The sequence below is a fragment of the Fusarium redolens genome (assembly GCF_020744475.1).
Source record: "Fusarium redolens strain MPI-CAGE-AT-0023 chromosome Unknown BKA55scaffold_29, whole genome shotgun sequence".
Taxonomy (NCBI): Eukaryota; Fungi; Ascomycota; class Sordariomycetes; order Hypocreales; family Nectriaceae; genus Fusarium; species Fusarium redolens.
This window is the reverse complement of record NW_025763692.1, coordinates 131,614-157,569: the sequence shown is the minus strand read 5'-3', so window position 1 is coordinate 157,569 and position 25,956 is coordinate 131,614. Positions and strand designations below refer to the sequence as shown.

The following is a 25,956-nucleotide window of genomic DNA, read 5'->3' as shown; positions in this document are numbered from 1 at the left end:
CAGAATGATGATATGACAGTCCTTCAAAAAATGTTCTACTTGACATATAAACAGAGCCTATAGACCCAGAATCTCATCGCCGTTCCCAGACGCAGCATTCACAACTCTGACAAGCCATATAAAACGAGCAACTGCAAAATCTCCTGTCTCTTGTCCTTGAACTCGGAGTCTCTCTCTTATAAGAGCTAGTGCGTCATCTAGCTGACCCAGCGAGCCAAATACACTGGCACGATACCATACGGCTGCATCAGTTATGTCACCCGTCGATCCTTGGCTTTTGAATGCTTGGTCGATAAACGAGTCCAGCAGGGAGCCAGCCTCTGCCATATACCCAAAGTCGAACAGAATGGATGCAAGGCTTGTCTTAGTCGATAACCAAGCATCGCCGTCTCCAATCTTCTCCTGTATTTCTGTCACTAACTCTCTCACTTTGTCACCGCTGTCAGGCTGGAAGAACCGAATAATGTCCAACTTGGCTTGCAAAGTTCGACTGTGGTTCGTGCCTACAACCTCCTCCATCTTCTTCGAGACACCGTCCCATGTCGGCAACAATACATCTATGGGGTGGTCGTAGGTTTTAAGAAAGTTTGTGACATGCGTGAGAAGCCCGAACTTGCTATTGACTGCCAGTCCACTACTCAGTTCCATATCATCTTCGTTTATCACAGCTTTGACATGTGGCATGAGTTGTTGCATATCGATCCACTTGTCGGCGTTTGGTATGGGAAATGTGTAACACATAACAACCATGGCTTTGCCTGCCATTTCTCTCGCTGTATGGTCGTTGCTTTTCATCTGGCTTCGCAGTACAACATGTACTAGCCGATACAATGTCACGGCTCCCTCGTCACGACCTTTGGTTAAAGTAGAGTACTTCTTCCTCTCTTCGTCTTTGAGAATAGTAGTTTCATCTTCAGGTGGTCTGTCTGGAATCAGGCTTCGAGCTTGTCTCAAACGTTGTAAGTCCTAGGATACTGGCTCCTTTTATTTGTCCAAATATGCAGTACCTTGCGTCAAGGCTAATGGTAGGTGTTCGAGTTCCTCTGCTAGCTCTTCCAGGTCTACGTCGTCATAGTCAACTGAAGGGAGCTTTTTTCGCATCAACTTGATGCAGTCAATTTTTGTCATCTCATTGACCATGAAGATTTTGTCCGGGTCTGCTAAGATCCCCACTGTCTTTTGGCAGCGTGTTGTGAAGAGTATAAATCCATGGCCAGAACTCGGAAAATAGTCTTGGATCATCAGCGGAGCTGTGTCTAGGTCCTTAGTCTCACAGTACACATTGAAATCATTAACGTTGTCAACTACCATCACCCAAGACCGTTGCTGTTCTTGATTTTTGAACCATTCCTTGATCTTTTGAAGCATATCAGTTGCGACAGCTGTGGGTTGTACACGTCACATCCTGGAATCATGCAGCAACGGGCCATCTTGGCGTATGATTCAACAAAGCGCCCAATGCTGTCGCCATGTATTCAGAATATTGAGTTGCCATGATTCTCATGCACTTCATCAACCCCTTGCGTTGCTATTTGCGTTTTCCTATCGTCTTTATGCCAGTTACTGTCGTTTAACTTGGATCAATTCGTTTACCCTATGCCTCCAATTCCCCAGATAGCTGCCCGTTTGTGGCATCTCTCTGTAGAGGCCTCCAGTAACACATTGGGCGTCTTCGAAATCTGTGGAGCCAGAAACCTCATCCATAGGCGCCGGGTCCAATAGCTGCACATGAGGTTTTGAAATCACATTTTCCGGTCAAAATGAGCAAGTTTAGCTCTTCTATTACCTCCCCGGAGGTCACTTAATGTGATAATTGATAGAGTATTAGCATAATATATAAGATTTACTTATAAACTGTATGTCATGCCCGATGATCTCTTTAGTCTTTTTTTTAACTTTGAAAGATTTTATTCTCTAATCAACAATCTGTTAAGAGTCTTAGAATTGACATTACACATCCCGACATATTATCATAGCTAAGAGGCAGTTTCGGGATCTATTATTTGTAGTTAAAGCTTCATGTCAGTCACCGCATAGCTTCAAGTAACCACCATGGTTCCTGTTCTTAGAAGCCAGATTAGGTGCGCTGCAGCTACACTATTGATGCGGGAGGCTGACCAGGTGGGGTAAGTGGTCGAATGTCAGAACGACACCCGTTGCTCTAACTAACGTTGGCCATCGAGGGGCTGTATTGACCGGAACAGTTAGTACCATGAAAGGCCAGAGCTTAATATTCTTACATGCCCCCTTAGCATTTACTACTCGGGTTTAAGCAACTGGACCAATTTGTACCTGGTGAACTCGCTAAAATCTCGGCTCTCCCTTCTGCGATGATTTTGTGATGGAGGGTACTCAACCAGTCATCATCCTTTCAAGTTCTTGAGGCCATCCACGTCACGTTAGTGGACATAAACATATACCTTACAATTATTGCGAAGACCCTCACTCAGTCTCAGATACTGTTACATCTCAACTTTTGAGATCGTTCGGACGTAGCAAGTTCGTCACAAGTGAGCGAGTTCCGTATAGAAAGAAGCTCCAGGATGGGTGATGGCATGGGAAGTTCCCTTGTTGATATTTGTGCGCAATATGAGGGGTCGAAAATCACGATGCAGTTGGTTAATATTTCAAAAGCCAAGGCGCTACACCAGACGTCTTTGGAATTTCTCAAGGAACTCAAGTATCTATATTTTACAACTTTATCACATCGTGATATCAATCACAACACTAGAAGCTTACCGCAGCTGACTCTAACGCTCGCAGCTATTAATGCATTCAGGCAGCGATAATACATTGCTCTCTCATATACTTGGAAGCTATCTTTAGAAGAAATTAATATTCCTAGTAGTAGTTATCTGGTTGAAGATATCTATTCCGGCAATATGGCACTGTTATCCGTAAGGAATACGGGTTTTAGTTATATGCAGCATTATATAAATTATATATCTACAGAGTATCTATAAATTAATAAATATTATATCTAGTAAGAGGAAGGGGAAGCTAAAAAAAAATAGGCATATATGCAATAAATCAGGTTTATAGCTTAAGCCATTACCTAGTAATATTACTATTACAGACTATAAAAACCTCGGATTAGCTATAGTTACTTATTAGAATTTTCTCTAAGGATTTTGTAGTATGGGGGTATAATAAATACTAGTTATTAAAATCGATAACTTTAGGAAGGGCTTAGTAAGTAATTAAACTTCTAAACTATATTACTTTGATAGGTAGTTCTCTAGAGGATAGACTTACTAGGAGAACTATTAGGCTGGTTTAAAGATAAGCTTTCTTATTACCTATTCTGTATTTATTATAGATAAAAAGCTATCCTACTATTTTGGTTCTTTAGATAGAGAGCTTTGCATTAATTCTATGAAGTTTTATAAGTAAGCAATAAAGCTTTATTTAGCTTATAAAAGTTATTAACCATAACTATATTACTAGGAACATATCATCTCAAGAGCCGGAAGATAGAAAATTCTACTTCATTCGGATAACAGTGATGATTATAGTGCTAAAGACGATGATTCGGCCCCAGTATCAATGTCCCCTACTATTATAGAGGATATATCAAACCGTGAGCTTGGCAGGGAGTGGGATTAACTCGCTATTATCGCCAATTGTTGCCAGTACGTTAACCGCTTGGATAGCAACAAGTTGCAAGACAAGCACAGCCTTAGCTTGTCTATACTTGCACTTTGTCTAGTGAATAGGGAAATCCTTTCCAACCACCCCAGGGATGACATGGACAACAACTCGGCAAGAATCATCCACATTACAAAATTCTTACATCTACACTTCTTCGATGGGCTGAGATCCCCGAAGAATACAGGAAAACTTACCTTTAATAAAGGCTGTCGATTTTCGAATGTCATCCTCATTCAACAAGGCGTGAAGACGGAAGGCTACCTCTGGCGCTTGGAAGATGAGATTTCAACCATTAGCTATGGCGGAAGGAGAAGGCAATACCAGCGAAGACAGCGGCCACTTAAATGGCTAGCCGACCGACTTGCCTATACTCATCCGCTTCTATCCATAAGGCTAAGTGACATTCTCAATCTCGATGAACCAGCGACACCTTCGCAAGAATGGCAGATGAGTATAATTGATATTATAGAAGAAGCTATAGAGCAGGAGAAGAAGCTTTATACGGCAACCTTGCTTGGCCCTGGGCGTTTAAGCGTTGCCATCTTCGTCATGGAGCCTGGACATAGTGATACCGAAAGCGATGAAACAGGCGTGAGCAGTGAGATAGGCTCTGAAAGGAGCCTTGAGTATGAGCAAGACTTTCCACCCATTTCTCTTGGCGCACAAGCAGATGATGCTGAGCCGTTAGTTCTTGACGAAGGATACGCATTTACTTCCATTAATCGTAACCAACAAGGTCAGCAGGGTTTCAAGTAAAATGATCTCAACAAGCAGGTATCTCTCGAAGTTGATTGCTATTTTGGGAAGAGTGATCGATGGATCCCTCGAGTTTATACGAGGCGTTGGATTCATGGCTTGTGCTTTTTCCATAGTTATTCTCCGCGTCCGGTCATATTTCCTTGGCCGGCTGCGTTGCAAGGCCTTTAACGGTTCAAATCATTGTTTTTAAGAAGAGGTTTACGGGTGCCTGTGGTCCTCAGTTGTCTCCTTCCCTAGACAAGGTACTAGAACAATAATAATGCAGTTCTGGCACTCTCGGAAGCCTTGTTGAAGATTCATATCGGCTTATTGGTGGGGTCGCTGACTCTGCCCTATCATAGGATCCGTGTCTATCCCCTTATCTAATCACGATTGAACAAACTGAACTTGCTGACACTGCGCAAGAAGCCACAATCATCAGTAAGTCATATCTCGTCAAAGACCTCCTACGTTGCTGCTGAGCGTCTGCCGTACCTTACCATATGGTGCTGGTTCCACATACTGATCTAATGATAAATTCCAGGTTTTTGTTTAGATATAAACTGTAAACAAGACAAGTTCTGTGCTATCACTCCAGTTCAACTTCTCCTTGTGCATCGGGTTTGCTGATGGCTGGGAATTGTCGAATTTGGCGCACTCTAGATATCCATAACTAGAAAAGGTCAGTCTACCCAGGCTAACACTGAAACAGTACATTTGAATCAGTTGTCAGGCTTTTACTTTTCCATTTCTGCAGCTGAGCTCCCCAAGCAAAGGTAAAAGCAGCAGAAAAGAAGATCCTTTTATAGTTCTAGTAAAACATTGTCAACTGCGAAATCTCACTTATATCTTGTGAAATCCTTCTCCATGTAATCAGGAAATACGCTGAGAATGTCACAACATCCATCTAGGGACACCGATTTGTCCCGATGCAACTACAAGGGCAACGATTAACAACAAGCAGGCCTCTTAGCACAGGACCGCTACACTACCACCTCAAGAGATATTTCGAGACAAATCCAAAGCGCCTTCCTCGTCTTCCTTTCATTTGGTCTTGTCTTTCAAGTGCTGTGCCTCAGTGGCATTCTTTGGTTGGCCTTCCATGGACAAGTGCTAGTACCCATGCAAGACTCGCGATTGACAAGCATTGTCATCTCTGCTGGTAGTAAACTTGCCACTAACATCATGGGCATCAGCTATTTCCGATCTTGTGGACGGGCGACCTGTCAATACGCGAAGGTTGATCTCCATGTGCAAGACGTTCATGTCACAGGAACAATATCAAAATTTCTGCGTCTTACCCTGGTCTTTCAGGTTCCATATTCTCATAGGAGCTATGACGCTGGCGGCAATGGTTGCGACGTCTTCGTCTTTAGATACGATACCTTTGCAACGTCCGGATGGGTAACGGCACTCGTCTCGGACGTTGCGTTTACATGTCCTGCAGAGAAGGTAACCGATACGAATGTCTTCATCTGCGGCCAGGGCGGTTCGAATGCCTACATCCTCACAAACACCTCAGTACACGCTTGGGATTACATTGGAGAAGTGAACACAGGAGGTCAGAAAGCAGTGGCCGAGTTCGGGGACTTTGGAAACAAAGACAGTTGGGGCTAACGTCACCCTTGCGGCACTACCTCCGGGTTGTTTTCCTAGAGGCATGAACAACTTCCGTAGATGGCCATGTGTGTGACTTGTGACAAGCGAGAGATACCAGTGGATTTCAGCGGAATTGGGCACGAGACCAACACAACCGTCTACCTAGATAACAAGACTGCCGCTATTCTCGATATTGGAAACATGCCTCAGCGGGGATCCATTGTGCACATATTTCCACGAGTCAGAGAGTCAGAACTCTTTAGTTGTCTTGGCGAGTACGATGTTATCATGCTAGGCAGGGACGAGTAAGCCGGATCCAGTATGAATACTTGTTGAAGTCTCTCGAGAGAATATTCTGGGGCTTTGTTCCAAGAGAGGGCAGTGTTTTAGTGCACCAAGTCAGTAAGAAGTTATGGGGCTCTCTAGACAACATATTGAGAGCAGGTCGCACCATAGTAGGTTCACGTTGCTGGGATACGGCCACTAATTGTTCACCAGGATTCACAGCAAGTTGTGTGGTCCTCGACCGAAACGCAACATCCTATGCCTTAGAAAATTGTTAGAAAATCCGGGGATCCCCCTTCCATTTAACATTTAAATTATTAATCTAAATGTCTTAGATTTAAAGTTTAAAGTCTTAAATAAAATTATCTAGAGATATAAACCTAAGAAGAACTCGTATTTTAATAATAAATAATTAAATTTTATAAAAATATTTTTTTTTACCTAATACTACTGCATAATATTAACAACAGGAAGACCTACTATAGCTGCTAGAGTATGTAGCCGAGGCTCCTTATAATCTGATGTAGAAGGTAGTTTAGTTACTCCGTGACTAAACTGGTTGACTTTTGTCTATTAGTTAGCTTTTTACCTTCTGGAAGCTCTTACGTTAGGTATGAAATAGTATCAATTTCTTGTTGTATTAAACTTTTTATACCCCTTATTATTAAATACTGGTAAAGATAAGGCCTGCTAATTAGAAGACCGAGCTAATGGTTAGAGAGCTGTCTCAGCACTGTAATAACCCCTCAGATAGGAGAAGAGGTGGCAGAAGAAGGAACCTTTCATTTCATAGCACACGAATACACTGATTCGGGATAAATGGACCGAACACGCAAACTGTCTGACAATAATCAGCCCTCGGAGTAACTATCAACCGGCTTATGCCTCTTTAGAGTAAAAACTAAGCAGGAAATAAAACATCGCCTTAGTTTAGGTTATGGACCCCTGCTCCCTAGCGCGAGGCACTTTCGGGTGACCCGCCGAGCTGAAAAATGCATATTTTCAAGGGTCCCTTAACTTCAAGCCGTCTGCGAACCCTGATAACGCCTCATGACATTATCTCATCACACTTATGACCTGTTTTACTTGCATGTCGCACACTTAGGCCGCTTTAACAAAGTCGATAGAATTTATAACCCATTTCAGCAAATATTATAAGCGTTGGCTTTTCTTTTGGCAAATCCTTTAGTTCCAAAATGGCTTTAATTTCACGGATGACCTGTACTTGCTGAAACGGTCGGTCAAGCCACGATTCTAAAAGCAGATGAAGGGCAGCCTACGATTGCTTTAGGTCATGCTTAGAGACCTTAGTTAGTCCTAGTACGGTAGAGTCTAAAATCAAGCATCTTCTGATCTGCATAGGCCCCACTGACCAACATGTAAGCAAATTTAAGCGTATTGCTCGAGCCTTAATGGCGATCTTTCAGCCAAGGCAGAATTTTCATCATTACAAAGATCAAACGAGCCAGGCGAATATTGACCATTCGTTAGAAGTATAAAGTCCCTGGTACCTCGCCGACTAAGTTGAGCAACGAAGTCTTGTTCTGCTATCTCTCTTATTTGCGTCGAGTTATGCTGGATTCGTCTCTCTATTTCTCTCATTCACTCAACAACATGGCACGTTTTCTCTTCTTTCTCGCCATTTTAGGGCTTACAACGGCGAACCTGACTGGCTTCTCTGGCCGAAAGGGCACATTAAACCGCGACTTCGCAGGCATAGGCAGCATCTCGTTGGCTTTACCCGCCTCCTGCTCTTCTTCCGAGACCGACTGCGGCGGATCCTGCATTGCTGGCTCAGGAGAATGCTGCTCTGCGAGCGAAGGGTCTTACTGCGAATCGGGAAAATACTGTACTGACGATGGATGCTGCCCTAAGGGCGAAATCTGCACTGGAGAGGCAGCTGGTTGCGGCACCGGTAAACAGCTTTGCGGCAAATATTGCATCCCAAATAGCGCTGTTTGTTGCAGCGATGGCAGCTATTGCAATAGCGGGGAAACCTGCACCAGCGACGGATTCTGCTCCAAGGGCAAGGGCAGCGGCAGTAACGACAATAACGACAAACCTACCGAGACAGACGACAACGACAGTCCCACCAAGACAGACAATGATAACGACGATCCCACAGAGACATTCCAACCGCAACCAACAATTACCTCTGCAAGTGGAGACAGCGATCAGGGAAACACGCTTTGCAAGCGTAAGGGTCGAAGTGGAGGCGGTAATGGCGATAATGGTGACAGTGGTGACGATGACGGCTGCAGCGGTAATGGTGCTGGGTCGACGCTTGCGCCGAGTTTCGCAAGTGTCCTATTGGCAGTCTTTGTTTTAATGCTGTAATTAATACGGATGGTTTACTTAAGAGTAGTATCTATATCTTAAATAATAATAATCCTTGACAGTGTAATGCATACCCAGCTCCTAATTCCTCTAAGTTCCAAGCTGGTATAAACAGACTTACCTATCCTAATATGCTATCTTAATATTATATTTGCTATCCTGCTATATTAGAGATATTATATACTAAATATTAAATAAAGCTAAGCTTTCTTACCCTAATATTTAGATAGATATTAAGATATATTATATATTTTACTTTATTAAATTTTATCTTATTATCTAACTATTATAATTAAGGTTTTAAATAAGTAAATTAATTTATATTAAGTTTATACTTATAAGTTTATAAGGTAAAAACTAAGTATAATAAAGTATAATAGTAAATTTATATATATATATTTTTATTAAAATAAGTATTAATTAAAGGTATAATAAAATTTAATAAAGCTTAATTTAATTTATTATATAATAAGCTAGTTATATCTTTACCTCCTCTTTTAGTTTTTACTTTTATTATTATTATTTTAATATTTATCTTTATATTTATTATTATCCTTACTTTTACCCTTAGCTTTTCTTTCTTTACTATTAAAAAATCTACTATTATAATTACTTAAAATCTTATCTCTTTTAATATAACAGTTAGGTTTTTCTAAAGAGGTAAACTAGTTTATATTAGATTTATGTTTATAAAGTGCATAAGGCATAATACTAAGTATTATAAAGTATTATATTTCTTAATAATTAAGTAATATATATTAAGCTTATTAATATAAAAATACTTTATTAATAGCTAATAAGCTAAGTTTTATAAAAGTATTAATAAATATATTCTTATATACTAAAGGTAGCCTAATAGCTTAATAAGGAATAATAGTAATCTAAAGGTTAAATCTCTAAGGATTATTAGTAATTTATAGTAATCTAGTCTTAAAGCATTATAATTTAAGTAATTTAAATAAAAGAGGATTATTACTAGGAGAAGTGATCTTTCTATAATAGGTAGAAATTATAAGGGCTATATAATATAGCTATATAGGTTATAATATAATCTCTCCCTTTTATTAGGTCTTGCCTTTAAGACCTATATATCTCCCTATTCTTATATTAGGCTTTAGTAAGTGCTAACTCTCTTTCTTTATTATTTTCTTAATATACCTTACTAATTATTATATTATATAATCTTTAGTTAAAATCTTATAAGACTTTAAAATGTATTTATTTAGTAAATTTAATTATAAAATTTAGTTTTAATATTATACCTTATTCCTTTTATAAGGCTAAAGGCCTTTATTATAAAATAATTAAGTATTCTTTTTATTATTCTAAATATACTTAATAAGGTTATTTTTATAATGCTTCTAGTATTACAATTGCCTATTATATATTATTTCCCTTATTATTATTGCCTTTTGCTAATTATTTTTCCTTTTAGTTCTTTATTTAAATTGCAAGTCTGATTATTTAAAGTAGGCAGAAGAGGAAGCTAAGGAAAAGCTTTTTAAGGCCTAATAAGAGGTTAATAAGGCTATTATAAAATTATCTTATATTTATTATTAAAAGTATCTATTATATAAGTAAGGTATTTAGTTTATTATTAATAATATAAATTCTTTTATAGGTAATATTATTACTTAAGAGGAAGATATAGCAGTTCTAAATATTTAGTCTCTTAGTAGTGCTAATATTATTAACTAAAACCTAATTTTTAATCCTTTACTTTTTAAGGTTATTAATAGAAATTCTTTAGGAGTTGCTAGGCATTAGCAAGGTATCTTATTAGTTCCTATATATTTTTACTTTTTAAGTAATTTTTCTATTTAATTAGATATATCTTTTATTTATTAATTCTTTATATATTTCTAATTTCTTTTACTTTATATACCTCTAGTCCTGTAATTTATTATAGTTTATTACTAGTTTTTATATATATTATATTTATAGCTAATTTAAGTATTAAGATATAGTAAATTAAGTAATATCTAATATTTAAGGGTAAATCTAGTTTATATTAATTTTCCCCTATCTTTTATTTAATCTTAACTAGTCTTAAGTATTTATAGTCTAGTTTATAATTTAGTTAATTTATTTTAATGTTTTTAGTAAATAAGTAAACTATATCCTCTTTTATAAAGGTTAATCCTTTTAACCTTTTAAGATTATAATATCTCTATATCCTTTTCTTAATAAATTCTAGCTTAGTCTTAAGTTTATTATATATTTCTCTTAGCTTATTACTTATAATAATTACTATTAGGTTTATATTTTTAAGCTCCTAAGTATTATAATATATATTAGGTATAAATCTGATATTTATATTAAATAGTATAAGTTTTATACTTTTATTATAGGCAGTATTATAGGCTAGCTAAGCGCTTAGTAGCTTCTTAACCTAGTTATCTTATTTATAGTTAATATAATACTAAAGGTATTATTTTAGTACTTAATTTATTTATTTTATTTAACTATTTACTTATAGTTTAAAAGCTATTATAAGTTAGTAATTAACTCTTATAAGTATTATAAGTAATTACTAGAATTTAGAAGTAAATATTAGTTCTTTATTAAATAAAATCTCTTTTAGTAGTCCTTATTTTCTTACTACCTTATTATAAAAGATATAGGCTATAACTTCTATATTTATTGCCTCTCTATAAGGTAAGTAGATTAAGAATTTTATAAGTTTATTTATAATAACTATAATACTATTATAGTAAATTCTAGTTAAAGGATTTTCTAATAATAGTAATTTAGTTATAAAATCTATTATAATTAAGCTTTATAGTTATTTTATAACTTCTATTAGTTATAGTATTTTATAAAGTCTATATTATTATGCTTTTATTTTAGTATAAATATTGCATTATTTAATAACCTTTTTTATTACTTTTTATATTATCTTATAGCCTTATTATAGTAATTATTTTAAGATTTTAGTAACTCCTTAATATTTATATAATAAGTATATATAAAATTCTTAAATAAACTCTTATAGCTCTCTTAGGATTTCTCTAGTTACTTCTATCTATATCTATCTTAATATTACTATCTTCTAGGTAAATTAATATTCTCCTTTATTATTCTTTTCTAGTACTTATTCTCTTACTTTAATAGTGCTAGTATTATAATCTAATTATTAGCTAATTATATCTGCTTTACTATTCTTTAATCCCTTTTAGTAAATAATTATAAAGTTAAATTTATATAGGAATTTTATATAATATAGTTATTATCTATTAAGTTTATAAGTTATAGTAAAGTATAAAATGTTTTAGTAGTTAATATAGACCTTAACTTTATACTTACTTCTTATTAAATAGTATTTAAATTCTCTAAAATAATTAACTATTACTAGAAATTCTTTATTATAAATTAGGTAGTTAAGCTTTACTTTATATAGTTTATATAAATAAAAAGTAATAAAATATAGCTTTCTTTCCTTATCTCTTTAACTAATTTATCTTCTTAATATAAAGTCTAATATATCTATTTCTAGCTTAATTTCTTTTTTAGGATTAAATATTATTAAGACTGGTTTATTAAGGATTACTCCTTTAAGTTACTTAAATGCTTTTTAAGCTTTATTATTTTAGTTAAAGGATTTTTCCTTCTTAATTAGTTCTATTAATAGAATTATAATTTTACTAAATCCTTTAATAAACCTTTAGTAATAATTAGTAAAGCCTAAAAAGGCTTATATTTCTTTAATATTAATAAGTACTTTCTATTCTGCTATTATTAAGATTTTCTTTCTCTTTATTTAGATTTCTCTAGGTATAATAGTATATCTTAAAAAGTCTACTTTTATAATATAAAAGTAACTCTTTTCTAATTTAACTAATAGCTTAGTATCTTATAATGCTTTTAAGACCTTATAGATATATTCCTTATATTCTTCTTTATTATTTAAGAAAATTAGGATATTATTAAGGTAGTATATTATAAAGATATTAAGGTATTATTAAAGTATGCTATTAATTATCTACTAAAACATTATAAGTATATTAGTAAGACTAAAGGGCATTATTAAATATTTAAATAGTCTAAATTTAGTTTTAAATACTATTTTCTATTTATTTCCTTCCTTAATATAAATAAGGTTATATACTTCTTTAAGGTCTAGAGCTATAAAGATCTTTTTACCTTATAATTAATCCTTAAGTTTTATTATAAGTAAAAGTAGGGTTTAATCCTTAGTAATATATATATTAACTAGTTAATAATCTATAACTAGTTAGTCCTTTTTATTCTTCTTTAATATAAAGAATATTATTAATATTACTAATAAACTTAATTCTTTAATATAACCTTTCCTTAGTATCTTATTAATATATTTTTATTAAACTTATAGTTCTCTCTAATTAAGTAAATATAGCTTTTAAAATAGTAGTCTTTTATTTATAAGGTTGATTTTATAGTCTTATTTATTATATTTAGGGACTCTTATTTCTAGTTTTTCTTAAAATAATTTATTATATATTTAATATTTTTTTAAAATATTCTTAAGTTAGTCCTAGCTTAATATTATAGTTTTATTCTTCTATAAATCTTATTATTTAAGGATGCCTAGGATTTCTAATTTTTATCTTTAGCCTATCTTATACTTATATTATACTTCTCTTAAAGGTAGTAAAGTCTTTGCTTTATATTAGTTTATACTTATCCTCTTAGTTATAGATTAAGATCTCTTATTACTCCTTATAATTATTTTATTATTACTATTAGGATTATTAGGAAATATAACTTAGCTAGTCTTCTAGTTAATATATAGGTTTTATTATTTAAGCTAGCTTATTTTAAGGATAATATCTATCTCCTCTCCTAAAGGAATAATATTAAAGCTTATTTCTTAATTTTTCCCTTTAATAAAGACCTTAAGGTAATTAATCTCTTAATTTATTATACTATTATTATAATTAAAAAGTTACCTTTTTATATTAATAAGTTAATATAATAATTACTTCTTTTTCTATAATAATCCTAGCTTTATAACTATTTTTAAGTTAATAAAGTTCTTTTTTATTTTATTATTAATTTATATATTTAGCTATTTCCCCTTAATTTAAGCTTATAGTACTAGGCAATTAGGTTTATTATTTTATATAGCTCTTAAAGTACTTATTAGTTTAAGTCTTTCTTATCCTTATTTATTACTCTTTTATAGCTCTATTATTATAGAAGGTATATTATTTTTCCTAAACTAGTTTAGTAAAGTAACTTATATTTTTTATTATTATAGCTAACTCCCTTTTAATAGTTTTTAATATATTCTTCTTCCTTTATAAAGTTATTTATAAACTCTTTATTATATAAATACTATTAAAAATGTTTTTCTAGTTTTATATCTTATTTATCTAGAGAAATTCCTTATCTGGATTATTTATTATTAATTAGAACTTAATTAAGTCCTTCCTTAAGGTTAATAGGCTTAAAGAGGTATCTCTTTTTTATAGTTTTGGCTTTATTCTTCTTATCTTAAAGATATTCCTCTAGTTATTTATATACCTTTTAAATAAACTCTCTTTCTTTTCCTTTTTTATATTTCCCTAAGTTAATAAGTTTAAATCTCCCTTTACCTTCTTCTTTCTTATAGTCTTCTATAGCTAGATCTTCGAATTTTCTTTCTGCTTCTTTAATTATTCTTATTATCTATAGGGTTTCCTAATAGAAGTTTCTATTTCTTAATAGTATATTAAATATCCTTCTATTTCCGTTTTCTAGTAAGGGTTATTATTAAGTATGCTAGAAATTATAATAAGGAAGTAATTATTATCTTCCTTATTTTATCTATATTCCTTATACTAATAATATTTATAAGATAGCTATAATAATTTATTATATCCTAAGTAGGTTAGAAATGTTTTTATAATGTCCTTAATATTGAATTTTAGCTCCTTATAATAAGGGTTTATAGTATTTATTATATAATAGGCCTAAATATATAAGCTCTCGAGCTTATTAATGTTACTGTATTCTCTAGCTCCTTATAGGTATCTATCTTCTATTAAGGTATATATCTTGCTATTATAGTTATTAAATAGTAGTTTATAAGGTTACTTTTACTTATTTTTAATTTATTTATCTTCCTTATAGAGGTATTATATGGCATTTTATACTGCCCTTCCTTTATATCCTATACTTTAAGAGTATTATTAATAATATATATAAACCTTATCTCTTACTTTATATTCCTTTTTAATTATTTTTTCCTTTTTTAAATAGTTATTTAGATTAAGATAGTATTAATTATCTTAAATACTTTAGGTTATTTTCCTATATTAAAGGTAATTCTTATTCCTTATAGGTTCTTTAAGTATCCCTTAATTTCCTACTTAGAGGGTCTTTTTTCCCTTATTATCCTAAAGATCTCGGTTTATTTTATCTTCTTATATCTCTTTTCTTCCTTTCTCTTAAGGTAATAAGTATAGTCCTTTTCTTTTTCTTATTATTAGTTTTTTAAGTTCTTTTACTATTCTCTTTAATATTTATTTACCTTTATTTTATATAGTATTAGGATTTAGGGTATATTTCCTACTTAAGTATCTTCTTCTATTAGGAATTCTTCTTATAGTTCTTAAATTAAACTATTTAAGTATAAGTATTATTTATATTTTAGTATAATGCCTTTATATAAAGCTATTATATTATATAGGCTTTATATTATTCCTAATACTTAGGTTTATATAATAATTTAGGGTTTTTATTTATTAATTACTGCTAGTATTTACTTACCTTAATTAGGGTTTTTAGGCTTCCTTAATTAAAGATATTTATTAATAATATATTTAAACTAATTATAATTATAATATTTAACCTTAAATATATTATAAGGTCTTTTATTATTATTATATTATATTACTTTAAGTATTATAAGTCTTAGTTTAGTTTTATATTATATATTAATATATCTCTTTCTTCCTTAATTAGTATTTTATTATCTATTAGTATTTTACTAAGGGTTATATATCCCTTTATATCTTTTAGCTTGCTTTTCTTAGTATTACTTATATTATTAATTATTAATTTCTATAGTAATATTTACTAGTTTATTTAAGTTCTTTAATTTAGGTTTAATATTTACTATTATATCCTTAACTTCTAACTTTAATCTTAAATATACCTGCACTATATAAGCTTCTTTACCCTAGTTTAGCTTAGCTACTTAATAGCAATATTTAGCTAAGTAGTCTGCAGTAAATCCTCTCTATTTAAGCTATTATATTTTTATTTTTATAGTATGTTTTTTATCTATTACTTTAAAGGCGTTTTTAAGCTTTAATTTAAAGTTTTTATATTTCTTATAGATATATTTTATTATTTTTTATTATTCTTTATATAGTTTGCTAATATAATCTTAAATAATAAGTTTTATTAATTATAGTGCTTTATCTTTAAGGAATCTTATATTATATTAAACTTTTAGCTTATTAATAATAAACTAAATAAGGTAGTATATCTAGTAGCTTTAAAGGCTAATAAGGAATCCTTAAAGCTTATTAATATTATTATTAAATAGTTTAAGTTAATAAGGTTAAAGGATTTTTTTAAAGTCCTTTTTAGTTATTATAAAGGCTATAATATATTTAATATACTCCTTATAGAGTTTTTAATTATTTTCTACTTCTTTTCTAAGTACCTTTATAATCTTAATAAGGTTAGCTACTTTCTTTTTTAAGTTCTTAATTTTATTTTTAGCTATATTAAAGTTATTTTTTATATTCTCTAAAAGGTTATTATATTACTAGCTAAGCTATTTAAGTCTATATTTAAGTTTTATAACTTCCCTTTTATAAATACTTAAATAAGTAAGGGTAATATCTTCTTTATTTTTATTATTAATTTCTATAAGAATATCTACCAGGTTAGGGGGTATCTCTTATTATAGGTAATACTAGGCATATCTTAAGTTAGAAAACTAAATTAAAGTAATAAGTACTATTATATAGGTATTACTTAGTATTATATAATATAGTCTAAATAAGAGCTATTAATATATAATAATTAGGTTTTTTTAAAAAAGTAAACTAGTTTATATTAAATTTATATTTATAAAGTATATAAGGTATAATACTAAGTATTATAAAGTATTATATTTCTTAATAATTAAGTAATATATATTAGGCTTATTAATATAAAAATACTTTATTAATAGCTAGTAAGCTAAGTTTTATAAAAGTATTAATAAATATATTCTTATATACTAAAGGTAGCCTAATAGCTTAGTAAAGAATAATAATAATCTAAAAGTTAGATCTTTAAGGATTATTAGTAATCTATAGTAATCTAGTCTTAGAGTATTATAATTTAAGTAATTTAAATAAAAGAGGATTATTATTAAGAGAAGTAATCCTTCTGTAATAAGTAGAAATTATAGGGGCTATATAATATAGCTATATAAGTTATAATATTTAAGCTCTTTTATAATATTATATAATAAGTTCTATTACTTATTTATAAAGTAAATAGCCTATTATTTAAATACTTCCTTATACCTAATATAATATACTATTTAATAAAAGCTTAAATAATAATAACTAATTAACTTATATTTATATATTTACATCCCCTTACCTTTATAGCTAAATAATATATTAGCTTGGCTTATTAATATAATATTAATAAGCTATTATAATATTTTAATTAATATATTATTAAATTACTAATAGTAGTACTTTTAAATAGAAAGTATTAATCCTTTATATAAGTTAGTATATACTAGTTATTATTTCTAGTAAAAATAAAGTCTTTTTATAATACTTCTTTAACTATATATTAGTTTTCTTATTACTATTGCAGTTACATATCTGTTAGCTCCACATACTCTATCTCAGTTTATTATATCTTCTCTACAATGGGCGTGTTATTTACAGCTATCACTTCCATGTCCCGTCTAGCCTGTACAAGGGGACTCATAACTCAGATCCAACCCAAACTGTACAACGGTTAATGCATCTAAAGTCAATCTTCAGCTACCTACCTACTCTCATGCTGAGAATCTCTTATCGCGACAGTTTGAGAGACCGGACACAAACAGCAGAACGACTAAATATTCAGACTTAAATAACAATCGGGGACTAACGGAAATTCCTACACCTGCTAGCCCATCATCTACCTTTATAGAGCTACCAAGCCCTTCAACAGATTCGACCAACCAGTCACTGTGTCCGAGGTTTCTCTTTGGAGACTCAAAGAGTAGCACGGATATGTGCCTATTGCTGAGGAGCTCGAAGGGCTTCTCAAGCCTAACACGAAGGTATAATTAACACAGATGAGGATGCGCTGGGGTCACGGCCTAACTTACTGACCAGATGATCGTCATCAACAACCCCAACAACCCCACCGGTGCTCCAATCCTTCGGTCTTGCCTTGACGCAATTGTCGACTTTACTCTATTACAATTGCCAAAGGGAAAGATTAAATCTGTGTCTAGGCCGACTAATTAAAACTAGGAAAAAGATTAGGTAGTTAAATTTATTAAATAATATAGATTCTACCTAAACTATTTACTAACATATGTAAAGCTTAACCTTAACCCTTAATCTTAGGTGTCCCTAATTATAGATGTCTCTATACTCTTCAGCCCACAGTATTTAATACCAATCACTTCTTAGCAGCTTCCGCATTCTCACTTTGCATTAGACGCTGTGTAGCAGTCTCAGTAGTATGGAATCTCCAAGCCTTGATCTTACGCTCAAAGAGTTCGTCAAGCTCGGCAGGTGATCGCCTAGAAACGAATCAGTTTTCGTCAGGACTTAAAGGTATTCAACGTGACTCACCGAGCAGTCTCGGGGACCAAGAGCCATGTACCAATGACCCATGGTAAACCAACGCCAGCATAGAAAAAGCCAGTTTTGAGCTTCCAATCCCACTTATTGGCATTGACCATATACGGCGTAAGAACAGACATAACGAGGCCACTGATGGAGTTGGCAGAGGCTGCGAAGCCAGACGTATAGGGTCGAAGTCGTTGCGAGGATATTTCACCAATGTAGCCCCAGCCCGCAGCTCCATTGGCCGAGATACCAATGTCTAGAGAAACACAAGTTAGCTTATGATGATTGGTGATGATAGACCATGAAGGGCTCACTCCAGAAGCACGCAAACAAAACAAACACATAGGTGCTTGCATTACTTTGGGGAGCAACTCCTATAATACCAACGATCAGGCAAGAGATCCACATCAAGGACGTTGCGCAGCAGGCCATGCGGCGACGACCGAATCTATCGACTCCAAAGACAGCTAGGATAACGACGATTATCTGCAGAGACGTAGTGATGGCTTTGATCTTGAAGGGGTCGGCCAGGCCAGCCTGCTGGAAGAAGTATGTACCAAAGCTGCCAAAGAGGGCAAGACCTAGGAACTGCTGCGCAACAATGGTCCACATGGCGGTGATGGTACGGCGGCCGTCGATGCCCTTGAAGATAGCCAGCCAGCTTTCGTTTCGTTGCTCGGCCGCCAAAGCCTTTTCGTGCTCGACATTCAGGGCGAGGAGTTCATAGTGGCGATCGACATCAAAGTCCTTGACTCCACGGTAGAGAAACCTAATACTCTTCTTGGCCCTCTCTTCTTTTCCGACAGTAACACACCAGGAAGGCGATTCGGGAAGCAAGACGTAGATGATGGCCATGACTCCGATGTGTCCCCACTGGGTATATACAGGTGTAAGCCAGTTGAAGGGATCGTTCTTGTTCAGTCTCTGGAGAGCCACATGGGTACAGAAGGAACCCAGAGTCCACCAAAAGCTGTAAAGCATCAACATGCCGCCACGAATCCTAGTTGGGCTGACTTCTGTAATGTAACCCAGCAGCGTAGCCTGGAGGCAACCTACGCCAGTACCAGCAAGCATCTTGGCACCAAACCAGACCGGCCAGCTTCGCGCAAGGGATTCAGCCAAGACGCTGCTCATGAGGATGATCCAGAGAGTATACATGGCAATCTTGCGACCGAATCGTGCAACTACAAAGGAGATTCCGATCTGACCGAGGACCTGGCCCACGTTCTGGCCAGCACTCCAAGTAGCGATGATATTGGATGCGAGGAATTTCTCGCCCTCTTCGTTGACCGCTGTGGCAAATTGCTGGACAAAGCCTTTGTTGGCAATAATGCTTGCTTGCATACTAAAGTCACATCAGTCAAGTGCTATGATAGTAGAGTAGGTATGATACATACGCAATTTGGTAACCATCGGCTCCAGCGCTAAAGGCAGAGAGCAGGCAGACGAGTGATGCCATCTTGAAGGTTCGAACAGTCTCCCAGAATGTCAGATTCTCATAACCTGAGAGGGCCTGACCCTGTGCGACGGCCTCAGCAGCAAGGTCATCATGCTTGAGTGCAGTTTCAACATGATCGTGAGAATCAACCCGGGCAGGATTGTCGATAGGCGTCTTGGAGTCGCTGGGAGCAGCCATAGTGATTTTGAGTCACTGCTTTTGGTCAAAAGAGACAAGAGGAAGAAGATAGTTGGATTGATCCAAAGCTGATGCCGTACTCGAGGTCATTTCATATAAGAATCCATTGCTGTGTAATTGTAGTACGTGCCTCGATTTGCGATCCTCGCTCCCCACGGGGTCAACGAGACCAACAAGCGAGAAGCCGCGTATTCAACGTTTAGCGCACTTATACCCCGCAGTCTCGTCGCCTGGGGTACATGGTCAGGGGTTGTAATTGGACAATTTCCATGGCCCCATGATGCTGCATCGCCGAAGAGTTTTCCGACAAAGTTTTCCGACGACTTGTTGAATCCATGTGTTAGCAGAATCTGACCATTTTGAGGGTTTTGCGTCAAAGAGATTGGCTGGACGTTTTTGAATTGAGTTGATAGCTCGGGAACAGACGCTAGCTCAGAAGATCACGCGATCTAACTTAGCAACTCTTGTGAAAGGAAAGTCTGGACTGAATCGAATTCCGACAAGTTTTCCCCCATAAGCTTTGAGGTAGCATATGGCAACAACCATGTCGTGCAGAACGCCACGAATGGTCGATTCGGCAAGGCTCAAGGTCTTGGACTGGATCGTGGACTGTTGCGGCAACGCACTTGACTTGAACCGTAATTATCAAGACAATTTTTAGTCACGTCGGCGGCCGTCGAAGGTTTAAAATGTCACGTATATTTTATTATAGTTTAGCGATATACGGTCAACGGAGCTCCCCGAAAGCAGACGATCAGGTAGCAATGCAGTCACATTCAAAGTTACGATCTAAGATGGCACCTGAAGAGTGCTTGTGTGTTGTCAATGTGGAAAGAATGTGCTCCGCTACCGATCGCAACAAACTCCATATACCATTCGGAACTAAGGTCATGCCAATATAATCGATGGTCTTTATACTTCTACTCTATTCTATTGTGAAGGGGTCCAAATATGTAAATATATCTATGTCAATTCTTATAGCCCTGTCTTCTTCGTTGGAAAGTCTCACGTAGGTATGTTGCCGAGTTCTTGGGCGTGCGTGTCAAGCCATTTTCAAAGTTGACATGAACAATACCGAATTTTGGCTGATATCCGGCCGACCATTCTAAGAAGATATCTTAGTTAGCATAGCTCGCAAATAATTGATAAAAGAGAGGTATACCAAAATTATCCATGAGCGTCCACACGTAGTAACCCTTGACGTAGATGCCATCGTCGTATATAGCTCGTGATATTGCATCCAGGTATAGACCGAAATACCTTTCGCGAAACTTGTCGTCAATTGCTAACTCGAGATCTTGCTCTCCAGGGCATGGGCATCCGTTTTCCGTGATGATAATAGGAAGATGGTATCGATTCCACACCCAGTTCAACAACTTGCGGAAGCCATTGGGTGCGACACGAAGCCATTGAAACTGTGAAACAGGGCCTATTTCCTGGCCTGCTTCATTCACAGCTCCCTCCTCGATGTTGCCTGTCCAGTCGTCTTCGGAGGGAGGATCGGGGAGAGCACGGGCGAATTTTGTCGAGTAGTGGTTCATGCCATAAAATGCATTCAAAGAAGCTGTCTCGCGGAGAAGGTCGCGCTCTTCAATGCTGAAATGGGGTAGTCTGTCGCCCAGATAGTTTCGCATCGAGGCGGGATAATCTTGTCCTAGGAAGATTGGGTCGCCAAACCACCCAATATAGAACTCAAGTCTTCGTTGCGCCGCATCAATGTCGGCTCGTTTATTGGAATATGGCTCATAGAAATGGCTGTTCAGCACGATAGAGATCTCTCCCTGTTGCGCAGGCTGGAACTCCTTTACATAGAGCTGAACAGCAACAGCATGCGAGATAACCAGCGTATGACCGACACGCCACGGCTCATTCTTTGTATCGAAACCATCTCCTGCACAATGTCCCGGGGCAAGTGTTCCGTTGACATGACCAAAGATGGAGATGATATATGGCTCGTTATACGTGACCCACTTCTTGATTCGGTCACCAAAGCGCTCAAAACATAATCGTGCGTAGTTAGAAAAATCGGCAGTGAACTCTTCAGTATTAAGAAAAGCCTTGTAACGATCGTAAAGAGCCTGTGGCGCATCCCAATGATATAATGTCACCACGGGCTCAATCCCGCGTGCCAACAATCGGTCAATGAGATCGTTGTAGAAAGCTATTCCCTTCTCATTTATGGGATCGTTGCGGCCTCCAAGGGGAATAATACGTGTCCAAGATAGAGAGAAACGATAAACGTCGACGCCGCAGGCTTCCATGAGGTCAATGTCCTCGGATACTCGATTATAGTGGTCGCAGGCTATATCGCCGGTTGTCCCGTTTGTTCGCGAGGGCTCTAGATGCGTGTACGTGTCCCAGATGGACTGGCCTTTTCCATCTTGGTTTGAGCCACCTTCGACTTGATATGCTGAAGTAGCAGTACCCCAGCGGAAGTCTTTGGGTAGTGGGAGCTCTTGAACGGTCAAATCGTGGGTCGTGCCTGAGCTGGTGACCAAGTCACCAGCCTGAAACATAGAAGCCTCTTTGGACATTGTAATTGGATGGTAAGAAGGTGAAGAATCTGTGAGAAGAAACGATGTTGACTAGGAGTAGTTTTAAACAGCCCTAAGCGAAGAAGCTTTTTTCTGTCATGGCTTCTATCTTCACAAGCCCCGCCCCCAAGATGCCAGTAGAATGTCAATTGCCTCGCTTGAGCAGCCGGATTCGAAAGAAACCCCACATGGTTGGTGCTTTATCTATTGTAGCAATTGTTGATAAAGTTTTGGACGCCATGGGGTATATAGAATCCGCGTCGGAGAACCTGGCGGATCTCGAAATGGTTAAGGTACTCCCCCACATAAAGTCGTTAGTGCACCACTTTATTCAAGTCTTCGTCGGAAAACTCGTCGGATTACGATGGATGCCAAGACCTTTGGCTCATCTCATCATATGAGCAGTCTAAAATGCGAGTAACTACGAGTAATTCACTTCAAACCATGTCACACGCAGACCGCCGTTATCCGAGGTTCAATGTCAGGATTGTTGGCATGTTACTCTATACTCTATACTCTTTACAGTATTCCGTAAGTTCTAGATGCGCCTCATGATACTTTGGACCCATTCAATACAATGCCCTGCGAGCCAATTTGATTTGCGTTCTACCTAGCGGGAAGTTCTTGAATTTGGTTATCTCAGATGAAGACTTATCCTCCTGTATAAATATACCGAAAAAGGGCCCTGTGAAGTATCGTGCGAATAAATCCTTATCAGCTACAACCCCTAGCTCCTGAGTCTGAGCTGAGACCTGGCCTTCGACTGCTCCAAGAGGGTTAAACGAGAAGCTGTAGCCCTCGTTCGATGAGCGTACCCCAACTGGATGGTGGACGCCTTGTAGTAGATCTGATGATTAGTAACCTTGATGAAATTTGTAGCATTGTTGGCAACTTTGAACTCGAGACACTTCTTGGAATAGTTCCATGCCAGGTACACATATCTAAAAGGGCCGAGACATGATGTCAATCCAGCAACCATTGCCTGGTCAGTGTTGGTGTTGTACTGAAATCCAAGAATACTGTAGCCAAAGCAATGATATCTGGCTGTTGTCGGCCATAAAAGGTCGATATTCTGTGGGAAGCATTAAGCCCGACCTCTCCGGGTTTCAGCAAGACCATCTCGTCCTCTTCGTGTACAGAGACCGCATAATAAGCATTCTGTCGACCCCCAATGTGAACCATACACTTGGGCTTGCTTGTTCGCCGAGGAAGATCGGGACCCCCCAGATATTTAGCTTGAGGAGATAGGGCTGGTTGCTTGATTTTGGGCCATCTTCCCTCTGGCCAATTCGCCGATGTAAGAAAGGTTTCTCGACCTAGCGGCCACTCTCTGTTGGTGCTGACACTGTGATCTCCTAGGGCAACGAACCACCAGTCGCCGTCGCGATAATGGACCAGCTCACCACGACCTAGTCCCTGGATAAGATAAAATTAAGCTTTTAAAAATTATATAAAATAGACTTTTAAGTAAAAAGTAAAGAATTAATATACTTATTTATTTAACACATTTATTATTTAATTTTATTTATAATATTAAACTACCCTATTTATGCTAATATTAAATAAAAAGCGGGGTTAAACCTGAAATGAGGTAAAAAAGAATCAAGGCAACTCCGCACCTTTTAACCTACAGCAAATGGCCAATTAATGTTATATCGATGAGACCGTTATCAGCGTGTGTAGCATGCCGGTACGCATTGCTCTCCATTTCTCCAAGAATTTAATCTCATATTAAACACTCTAGTGATCGGCGGAAAAAGTGCGATCGGTCTCGACCAGGTCTAAGTTGCAATTTCTGCATCAAGCGAGGCCTCGACTGTGTTGGAGTCATAGATGACCCTGTCCCCGACACTTTGGAAAGACATTACGAGCCACTTGGAAATCAGACAGAGGATGGTCGGCCTCGTCGTATCTCGTCACTAGTTGTACCTGATGCCGCTCTAGCCGAGGAGTTGGCGAGTCTCTATTTTCGGTACATGCACATCACGTTTCACAATATCTTCCATCGCGCAACGTTTATAGCTCAGGTAAAGGACTCTTCTATCCCAAAGATTTTGTTCTTTGGTGTTGCAGGTCTGTCTGCGCGCTACTCGACGCATCCCATCTTTGCGTCCATTACGCCGTGGGACAGAGGACGGCCGTATCGGGATGAAAGTAAGAGATTGCTCGACCTGGAGGATACTTCATTGATCAGTATCCAAGCTTGCATGCTACTAGCAGCAAATGCTTCTGTTGAGGGAGATTCTAGGACCGAGTCGGTATATCTCGCGATTGCTTCTCGCATGGCCACGCTGTTAGACCTTCCAAACTTACCAACCGAGTCTCTTCTGGAGCAGGAAATCAATCGAAGAGGTAACTTGAGCTTACTCTGAACCGAAAGTGAGGCGCTTACACTGTTATCTAGTGTGGTGGTCTCTCATTACAACCGAGACATGGGCAACCGCAACTCAATCTCTGCCCAGGTTTATCAAACCACGAAACACCATCCCGTTACCCATGGATGAGCGTCAATTTGCTTCGTTGAGCTACGACATACCAGCGACGCCGCCTGACTCGTCACTTTGCGTATCACCTACTTGCAACTTCGATCCTCAATCTTTGGTCGCCCAGATGATCCGGCTTAACCTCTTACTTTACGATATCATTCTCTTTCTCAACTCCCGAATAGTGGATGAACAGGAAGAACATTCGACGAGCGGAGAATTCGATCATCAACTTCGCCATGCCCTTGATGAGTGGGCCAACAACCTACCCCCGAGACTTCGTTATTCTGAGGACAACGTGATGTACTGGGCTGATGAGGGCTTCGGTGCTATTTTTATAACACTGCACATCAACTATAATCACGCCGGCCAACTCTTGTTTTACCAACACCTTCACTATGCTCAAGAACAGGATCAAGGCGACGATTCTACGCAAGGGTTTGCCCAGCGTTGTAAACAGCACGCAACAAACTTGTGCGACCTCATCTACGAAGCGAAGCGGCGATCAGACACGGTCGTTCTGTATCCGCTTGCTGGGCATATTCTATGCCTGGCTTCTACAGTTCAAATCCATACACTGCTCTTTGGAACCGACGATGACGAGATCCTCGCTGCCAAGACGCGGTTAGAAAGAAACTTTGAGATGATTTCATCAATGAACAACTATTGGCCTATGAACCATATGTCGATCAGCCGGCTACAGCATTTCCATAATGCCTGTCTTCGGAGCAAGGATAACTCATTTCACTTAGATGCTTGGATGCTTCGATTCCTATTGGGTTTTACCCAGGACATTAAGGACAGGGATGCAATTTGGACGTATGGACATCGGGCGCTGAATGAGTTTAACCCACTGAGGAATCTCTTGGATATTTAATCCAACTTGAACTGGGGCCCATTTATTGCCTGTGCAAAGGAAC

The 25,956-nt window shown here is 36.4% G+C and overlaps 6 protein-coding genes across 6 annotated transcripts; 3 read left to right on the top strand and 3 right to left on the bottom strand.

Annotated features, from left to right (window-relative positions):
* Positions 1-57: 57 nt before the first annotated feature.
* On the bottom strand, positions 58-1,368 carry BKA55DRAFT_697605 (uncharacterized protein; the record flags this gene model as incomplete). Its single annotated transcript, XM_046200407.1, has 2 exons — positions 58-944; positions 1,008-1,368. The coding sequence occupies 2 exons, from the start codon at positions 1,366-1,368 to the stop codon at positions 58-60; spliced, it is 1,248 nt and encodes a 415-aa protein (XP_046041879.1).
* A 2,178-nt stretch (positions 1,369-3,546) lies between these two features.
* Positions 3,547-6,210, top strand: BKA55DRAFT_681188 (uncharacterized protein; the record flags this gene model as incomplete). The annotated part of the gene is made up of 7 exons (XM_046198241.1): positions 3,547-3,580; positions 3,710-4,387; positions 4,676-4,722; positions 4,752-4,830; positions 5,067-5,071; positions 5,147-5,165; positions 5,354-6,210. The coding sequence occupies 7 exons, from the start codon at positions 3,547-3,549 to the stop codon at positions 6,004-6,006; spliced, it is 1,515 nt and encodes a 504-aa protein (XP_046041878.1). The 3' UTR covers positions 6,007-6,210.
* A 1,677-nt stretch (positions 6,211-7,887) lies between these two features.
* Positions 7,888-8,610, top strand: BKA55DRAFT_697603 (uncharacterized protein; the record flags this gene model as incomplete). The annotated part of the gene is made up of 1 exon (XM_046200406.1): positions 7,888-8,610. One exon carries the CDS (start codon positions 7,888-7,890, stop codon positions 8,608-8,610), a length of 723 nt encoding a protein of 240 aa, XP_046041877.1.
* A 9,501-nt stretch (positions 8,611-18,111) lies between these two features.
* Positions 18,112-20,171, bottom strand: BKA55DRAFT_743991 (general substrate transporter). The gene is made up of 4 exons (XM_046201578.1): positions 19,781-20,171; positions 18,698-19,728; positions 18,387-18,639; positions 18,112-18,334 (listed from the first exon to the last, which is right to left on the bottom strand). Exons 1-4 carry the CDS (start codon positions 20,017-20,019, stop codon positions 18,211-18,213), a joined length of 1,647 nt encoding a protein of 548 aa, XP_046041876.1. The 5' UTR covers positions 20,020-20,171; the 3' UTR covers positions 18,112-18,210.
* An 816-nt stretch (positions 20,172-20,987) lies between these two features.
* BKA55DRAFT_697601 (glycoside hydrolase superfamily) lies at positions 20,988-22,553 on the bottom strand (the record flags this gene model as incomplete). Its single annotated transcript, XM_046200405.1, has 2 exons — positions 20,988-21,124; positions 21,182-22,553. 2 exons carry the CDS (start codon positions 22,551-22,553, stop codon positions 20,988-20,990), a joined length of 1,509 nt encoding a protein of 502 aa, XP_046041875.1.
* Positions 22,554-24,237: 1,684 nt separating this feature from the next.
* On the top strand, positions 24,238-25,913 carry BKA55DRAFT_697600 (uncharacterized protein; the record flags this gene model as incomplete). The annotated part of the gene is made up of 3 exons (XM_046200404.1): positions 24,238-24,243; positions 24,314-24,905; positions 24,958-25,913. 3 exons carry the CDS (start codon positions 24,238-24,240, stop codon positions 25,911-25,913), a joined length of 1,554 nt encoding a protein of 517 aa, XP_046041874.1.
* Between the last annotated feature and the right edge of the window lie 43 nt (positions 25,914-25,956).

Bases quoted from the DNA above. Each gene is read 5' to 3' on its own strand.
- BKA55DRAFT_743991 (XM_046201578.1), bottom strand. From the start codon at position 20,019: ATGGCTGCTCCCAGCGACTCCAAGACGCCTATCGACAATCCTGCCCGG. The intron at 19,729-19,780 runs GTATGTATCATA...ATGTGACTTTAG, and splicing joins GCCGATGGTTACCAAATTGC to TATGCAAGCAAGCATTATTG. The intron at 18,640-18,697 runs GTGAGCCCTTCA...GTGTTTCTCTAG, and splicing joins TTTGTTTGCGTGCTTCTGGA to ACATTGGTATCTCGGCCAAT.